Source organism: Camellia sinensis, chromosome 13 (assembly GCF_055761805.1).
Source record: "Camellia sinensis isolate YWXY chromosome 13, ASM5576180v1, whole genome shotgun sequence".
NCBI classification, from domain to species: Eukaryota; Viridiplantae; Streptophyta; class Magnoliopsida; order Ericales; family Theaceae; genus Camellia; species Camellia sinensis.
The window spans coordinates 55,439,023-55,447,405 of NC_138973.1; the positions used below are offsets into that span (position 1 = coordinate 55,439,023).

At 27.9% G+C, this 8,383-nt stretch overlaps 1 protein-coding gene across 1 annotated transcript; it reads left to right on the plus strand.

The window, feature by feature from the left end:
• The first annotated feature begins 6,575 nt into the window (after window positions 1-6,575).
• LOC114279840 (uncharacterized) lies at window positions 6,576-7,046 on the plus strand. The gene has a single exon (XM_028222120.1). It carries the CDS (start codon window positions 6,576-6,578, stop codon window positions 7,044-7,046), a length of 471 nt encoding a protein of 156 aa, XP_028077921.1.
• Window positions 7,047-8,383: the final 1,337 nt, after the last annotated feature.

Sequence of the window (8,383 nt, forward strand, 5' to 3'; positions counted from 1 at the left end):
TTTTTTTTTCTTTTTTTATATTATATTAAAGTTTAATATTTTGATAATAATTATATGTGTTGAACTTTTTAAAGAATTACATGTCTTTTTTTTATTATATTATATTAAAGTTTAATATTTTGATAATAATCATATGTGTTGGACTTTTTAAGAAAAAAATTTTATGCTTGCTCTTAATACATTAAAATGTTATTATGAGGGATAACAATCATATGTGTTGGGACTTTTCAAGGAATTCATATGTGTTGGATTTCAAAGAATTTTTTTTATGTTTGTTCTTAATGCATTAAAGTTTTATTATGAGGGTAAGACTTGGGAGTTGGGAGAAGTTAATAAATGCTAAGATTTTTTTTTTTAAATCAAAAAATTAGGAAATTTAGATTGAGAAATTGGAGCTCCCACAAGGGTTGGAGTTAAAAACCCCCCTTTTGCTTAATATATAGTATAGATTGCAGATTTTCTTGAGGTTTTAGAAATTATATTCTGTCCCTTGAAGTTTATATTTGCTTAACAATTTGACGGGATTTTTCCCAAACTAAGCCTACCCACTAAGTTTTTTCCCAAACTAGGTCTCGTTTGGGAACAGGCTAATTTAGTAACTTTTTGGCTATTTTGCTAAAATATGAGCTAAAAAAAACTAGTATGTTTGGGATGACTTTTTGACTTTTCACAAAAAGATGTGCAAAAAGTAGAGAGAAAATAGAATCTTTGACTTTTTTTTATGGATTGTTGGCTTTTTGGCTAATTTAGTAACTTTTTGACTTTTTAGCTAAAAAAGAGGGTTCCTAAACGAGGCATGAGTCTAGTTTGGTTGAAATTCTCAAAATAAACTGAAACGTGTTTACAAAACACGCTTTCAACATGTTTCTGATCCAGGCGGACAAAATGAATAAAATTGTAAAAGCGTGATTACGAAACACACTTTTTATTAAAAAAACGCTATTGCTATTAGCGTTTTTAAGCTTAAATAATAGCGCAACGTTTTCAATAAAAAAAAAAACAAAAAACAAAACCACATCACGCACTCACACCCTTCTCTCTCTCTCTCTCCCTCTCTCTCTCACACACACACTCACATCAAACATATATAAGTTTTAATATATATAAATTTTATAAAATGATTACTTTTTTACTTTATTTAAATCCTAAACCTTAAAATAAACCCTAAAATAAAAAAATTATAGTTTTAAGAATTAAATCAAAAAAGTAATCATTTTATATAGTTAATTATTATTACTATTATAAATTATCATTATATATATTTAATATTGGTCTCAATTTTATAAAATAAAATTTATATATATTAAAAATTATATATGTTTTTTAAACCCTAAAATAAAAATAAATAAATTTTAAGAATTAAACCCTAAAATAAAAAAATAAATTTTATCCCTAAACCCAAAAATAAAAAAAAAATAAGAATTAAACCTTAAATCTTAAACCTTAAACCTTAAACCTTAAAATAAAAAAAAAAATTTTAAGAATTAAAGTAAAAAAGTAATCATTTCATATAGTTGATTATTATTTGCTATTATAAATTATTATTATATATATTTAATATTGGTCTCAATTTTATAAAATAAAATTTATATATATTAAAAATTATATATGTTTGCTAAACCCTAAAATAAAAATAAATAAATTTTAAGAATTAAACCCTAAACCTTAAAACAAAAAGAATAAATAAATTTTATCCTTAAACCCTAAAATAAAAAAAAAAATTAAGAATTAAACCCTAAATCTTAAACCTTAAAATAAAAAAATAAATTTTAAGAATTAAAGTAAAAAAATAATCATTTTATATAATTGATTATTATTTGCTATTATAAATTATTATATATATTTAATATTGGTCTCAATTTTATAAAATAAAATTTATATATATTAAAAATTGTATATGTTTGATTTGAGTGTGTGAATGTTACGGGTGTGTGTGTCAAAGAGAGAGAGAGAGAGAGAGAGAGAAAAGAGTGTGAGTGCGTGATGTGATTTTGTTTTTTTATTGAAAACGTATTTTCAAAACACGTTTTCACGTTGCACTGAAAACGCTGGTACAAACAGCGTTTTCTTAATTAAAAGCGTGTTTTGTAACCACGCTTTTATGATTTTATTTATTTTGTACGCCTGGGTCAGAAATATGCTGAATGTATATTTTGTAAACACGCTTCACCTTATTCTGGGAATTTCAGCCAAACTAGACTTAGTTTGAGAAAAAGCTTAGTGGGTAGGCATAGTTTGGAAAAAGCCCCAATTTGACCTCTACCATTAACTAAACGTTAAGAATGGTTAGCTGACCTCACTAAAATATAAATTGATAGATAATATTATCCTTGCTGAAATTCCTTTGATAAATCAACAAAATTTACAAAAGAATTACAGTACGTTAGACCAAAAAAAAAAATTAAGTTTTTAGAACTATGTTTGATTTGTTGTTTAGAAGAAAAAGAAATTAGATTGAAAAATAAATAAAACTAATTTAATAAAAATAAATATGAAAAAATATATTTAATTTGTAAAAATTATTTCTAACCACTCAAAAGATAAAATTATATAAAATAATAATTATTTTTTATTTTTTAACCAAATTATTTTTTTTAAATAAAAATAAATTTATAAAAATCAAACTAAACATATTCTAGGAATTTTCTAAGAAATTTGGCTTTTAATTATAGAAATTATGAATTAAAAAAATTATACAAATTTGTAAGGAGTTTGACTTTTAATTCTAAAAAATATGTTTATTTAAAAATATGTTCATTTTATAAAATCAAACTAAACAAATTCTTAGTTTATTTAGAAATCAAAAATTTAATTCTACCATTTAATTTGAGTGTATTGTTTGGTTATAGCTTTAGAAAATTAATTCTACACTCATTTTTTAAAATATTTTTCAAAATACGAACTTTTCAGTAGCATATGTCACATCACTCAATTCAATTTTTTTTTTAAAACTCATAACCGAACAAATTTTTTACATTTAAATCATAATTTCAAAACTCATAAATTTAAAATACAACTCTATTCTCAAATCATAATTCTAAAATTTTACCAAACACAACCTAAAACTTTTGAACGTATGAGAATCTAATGTTGGTAACAGTTGAGGGAAAAACTGTGCTGTGTCACGTCAACAGTATTTTTTTTGGGGTCGGAAAAGGAGCTGGCCAAGTTTGGGAAGACTAAATAAGTGCACTTTTGGACTTTTTTTGTATTATGTGTAGAAAAAGTAGAGAGGAGATGTTGATTGATGTGACCCAAAAAAGATAAAAAGATGAAATAAGTGCACTTTTTTAGGTTAGCCAAACTTGGCCTTTTTCGTCATTTATTATCTCAACATCATTTTAAATTAAAATAGCCTAATAATAAATAAAAAAATTTAAAAAATAATCACTTCCTAAACGAGACAAAAATTCAATATATTTATATTAAACTTGTAATTCTTAATGTATTTTTTCAAATTTCATTACGAGTTAATGTAGTTTATCCCATTTTTTTCTTTCTATTTTTATCCCAAGAGTATTTAATTTTTCTATGCCCTCTAATTTTTATTTTTATTTTAAAAAAAAAAAAGCAAACCAACGCCGAATTTGACTTGCTCAATTTGTATGGTTTGGTCCACTTTTGCGATGACGGTATCAAAAATATTAGAGGTTTTGAAAATTTTACTAAAAGTTTTACCAAATGTCTTACATGGGTGTCAAATCTATATGAAACTCACATTGTGTAAGTCCTACACTCATGTGAGATATTTAGTAAAATTTTTGATAGAATACTAGTAGTAACTCGTTCTATGCATGGGACTTCATAAATTTAACCAAAAAAAATCATTATGATTATCTTAAAGTAATTTAATATTGAGATAATTACTTAAAAGTCCTATCTATATATTTGGTGGTAGCTTAGGTCCTATCAAAAAAATTTTGAACCAATAAGTCCCATTTAGAAGTAAAAAGACGTTTTTGCCCTTTAAGATAAACAACTGTATATAAAATTTCATTCACGTTATTTACTAGAAAGAAAAAAAGAATCAGTTAACAGATCAGTTATGGAAGTAGTTAAAGATTCGAATCGTGAACGATCTTGAAGGATTTATTGCTTTGGTTCACTATTATACGTAATTGATTTCTCGATTTTGATTCAAATAGAAAGGATTTTGAAGGATTTCTTAGTTTGGTTCGCATTTTGAGTTGAAATCTGTTGGAGTTTGTTATATGCGATTTCGATTTGTAAATTGAAGAATTGATTTGCTGGATATTTGATCTTCGATCTGTTTATAGGTATGTATTGTTTCAATTTTGTATATTATGTTTTTTTAGAATTTTCTTTAGTTTTGATTGAATTTATTTATTAGAATATGTTGAATAATTTTGTTTTAACGAATTGAAGACGTGATTTGCTGGATGATTTCTCGGTTTGGTTATTTATTTTATGAATTGAAAACGTGATTTGTGAAGTATTTGTATTGTTATGAAGTTTTTTGTTCTGATGTTTATTGTTATGAAGTATTTGTGAAAACTGAGAAAGTTCTTAGTATTGTTCTGGTTTTGATTGATGCGATCTTTTTTTCTTGTTTAGATTGAAAGATGAGTGAAGGTTGTACAAGTGTGCCTATTTTTTTGTTGGGCAAGTATAATGGTTGCACATTTGCAATTAAGATTGATCAAAATGTTACATATAATCAGTTGGTTGAGAAGCTATGTTTGAAATGGGATAATTTGCAATCTGATAATATTTGTTTATCTTACTCATTGCTTGGACATCCTAATTGTACGTTGGACAATAATGAGGAGTTAGATTTGTTGTTGGCATTAGTTGTGCATTTTTATTCAAAGTGTATTGATGTTGTTGTTCGAGTAAAAGACTCAACCATTGACTGTGGTTATCTCAACAACAGATTGGATTATGGAGAAAGAGAGTCAATGTTGGATCTTGAAGTTTGTGATATTGCATTGTCTCATGACAGCAGTAAGTCTGTGAACTTGTCAAACAAAGCATCTACATCTTCCAAAAGGAATTCGAGGTTGGAGGTTGAAGAAGAGGTTGATATGTTATCATCATTTTGTCGACACAAGGGAAAAGTACTGTTGTCTGCTGGTTGGGCTGTTAGTATTACACATGTAGGACAGAAATTTAAAGGTGGAATTGTTGAATTTCATAATGCATTGTCGAAGTTTTCTATTGAGTGTGGATTTGAGTTCATATTTGTTAAGAATGATAAAGTTCGTGTTACTGCACAATGTTTGTTTAGAGAGAAAAGGTTGTATGTGGAATGTTCATGGTAGAGTGAAGAATACTAATGGGTTCTTTTGTATAAGGAAGTTGAACAATGTCCACACATGTGGTGCTGAAGTACGCACGATGACTCATTCTCGTATGAGTTCTAATTTAGTTGCTGATTTGATTGTTGAAGGTGTTCGTGATAATCCATTGACACGTCCAGTTCATGTTGTTCGGGGATTTTAAATTGGGGTATGGGCTGAGAGTTAGTTATTGTCAAGCTTGGTTGGGGGTAGAGAAAGCAAAAGTTGAGATTTTTGGAGACTATTTAATGTCATTTGACCAGTTAAGATGGTATGTGGATGTTGCAAAGAGTTGCAATCCAAGGAGTTACATTGAGTTTGAGTGTGACGATGATACTAAACGGTTTAAGAGATTATTTGTTTCTTTTCATGGTTCCATTAGTGGATTTGATTATTGTCGGCCTCTCTTATTCCTTGATGGCACATTTTTGATGGGAAGATTTAGAGGAAATTTACTTTCTGCTATAGGAAAAGATGGAAATCAAGGTACATAAGAAATTTGTTTTCTCTGTTCTGAAATTGAGAAAGTTCTCAGTTTAAAAATATGATTGAATGTTTTAAATTTTATATAATATTGTTGTTGTATATGCATTTTTTATTTTTTCAGTTATTCATTTTAGTGTTTGATATTTTGAATGTTAGAGTGTTACCATTTTCTAAGAATAATATAATATTTTTATTTTTTCTGTTTTGTACATGAAGGGTTCTTTCCTGTTTGTTTTGCAGTTGTTGGCTCAGAGAATCAAGATAATTGGCACTGGTTTTGGAGCATTTGAGTAGAATTGTTTCACCAAAACGAAATATTACATTTATGTCAGATCGTGACCTTGGATTAGTTGAAGTGTTGCTAAAGGTTTTCCCAATGGCTTTCCATACTTATTGTTTATATCATTTGAAGATGAACTTAAGGCATCATTTGCGTGCTATGTTTCATGGATTGAAAGAAAAACTGATCACTTTGTTTGGGAAATGTGCATATGCTCCAATTGAAGAAACATTTCATCAATGTTTGGTTGAGTTAAAGACTGGAGGTGGGTCAAGAGTTGAAATTTTTTTAGATGACATACCATATGATCATTGGAGTAATGCATACTTTCGAGGGCAACGCTTTGGAGAGATGTGGTCAAATGTAGCTGAATCTTTCAATTCGTGGATACGAGAGGAACGCCACTTGCCTATCACAAAGTTGATTGATAGTGTAAGAATTAAGTTGATGAGGAAAATTGCTAAGATGAGAGAACTTGTTAATAATGGAATGGTTTGATTTGCCCTAAAATGGAGTCCAAGTTGCATTATGGTTTTAATACTTCGAGGTCATGGATTGTTAGTTCATCTGGAAATGATGTCTATGAGGTGCATTCACATCCATCTGTTTCAGTTGACATTAGTAGACGAATATGTTCTTGTGGCGAGTGGCAGTTGAAAGGGTTTCCATGTGCACATGCAGTTGGTGCTATACAAAAGAGTGGACATGATTTGTGTTTATTTGTTGATCAATACTTCCATGTTCAAAGTTATCGAGAGTCCTATTCTTTTCCCACATATCCTGTTCCTTCAATTTGGAAACCAGATTGTAATGTTGACGGTGATAGTGAAGTTGTTCTTCCTCCTTTGTCCAAGAAGCAACCAGGAAGGCCAAATAAGAAGAGGATTCGTTCAAATGATGAGAAAGTGAGGCAAATTACTTGTAGTAGATGTGGGAAGGTTGGCAATCACAATAAGAAATCGTGTAAGGAGGCTTTGTGATTTTTTGTAGTTGCTTTGTGATTGTAAAAATTTTGTATTCATAAATTTCTTGAAGTAGCAGTTTGTGCTGTTGAGCGCTGAGTAATAATCTTCTATGTTTTTGAATAAAGTAACATTGAATTGAAAGTGAAAATATTCTTAGTTTCATATTTTAATTTTTGAAATTGTTTGTGATAATATTGTTTGGTTGGCTTTCGGAAATAAACTTGACTGTTGAATATTTGTTTTGCAAATTATGTGAATACTGTATAAAAAGTGAACATATTCTCAGTTTAAGTTTTTAGTTCAAAATTGCTGATTTTGTGACAATAGTATGAGTCTCTTGTTATGAATTGGAACTAGTTATAAATGTGATGAATTGAATGAGTGTGAATTAATATTCTAAATAGATGTGGTCAATGCTTTATGTTTTGATTAAAGTAACAGTGGACTGTAAGTGAAAATATTCTTTATTTCGAATTTTAGTTTTTCATATTGTCATAATATTGTGAGGCAACAAATAAATTGTTGTGATAATATTGTTTGGTTGGCTTTCAGAAATAAACTTGACTGTTGAATGTTTGTTTTGCAGATTATGTGAATATTATATAAAAAGTGAACATATTCTCAGTTTAAGTTTTTAGTTCAAAATAACTGATTTTGTGATAATAATGTGAGGCTCTTATTATAAATTGGAACTAGTTATAAATGTGATGAATTGAATGAATGTGAATTAATATTCTAAATAGATGTGGTCAATGCTTTATGTTTTGATTAAAGTAATAGTGGACTGTAAGTGAAAATATTATTTGTTTCGAATTTTAGTTTTTCAAATTGTCATAATATTGTGGCGCAGCAAATAAATTGTTGTGGTAATATTGTTGTTTGAAAATTGAGTGATCAGTATAAAACTAAAAATATTCTCAGTTTTAAAGTTTCTAAGTTTGAAAATAAGTGATTGAAACAATAATAAGTTTGAAAATATTCTCAATTTTAGTTTTATGCAGTGTTTTGTGAGGCAACAAAACACTGCATAAAAATTGAAAATATAAACAAAAACATCAACAAAGCATTGATTGTGATGCAGTAAAGTCTTGTGTCCACTATTTTCACATGTAATACTATTTTCGCTTTTGCCATATAGTAGTGTGAGGAACAGGATAATAGAAACTGAGAATATGGACAAAAACATCAACAAAGCTCGGGTGCATATATCTTTGAGAGTATGACAAAATATTCCATTACACATCATAAAAATTGTAATATGTTTGTTAGGTAATATGCTTGGAACTATTAACAAAAACATTAGTCATTGTATCAGAGTGTTACAAAAAAGAGTTCATTGAGTTACACATCAA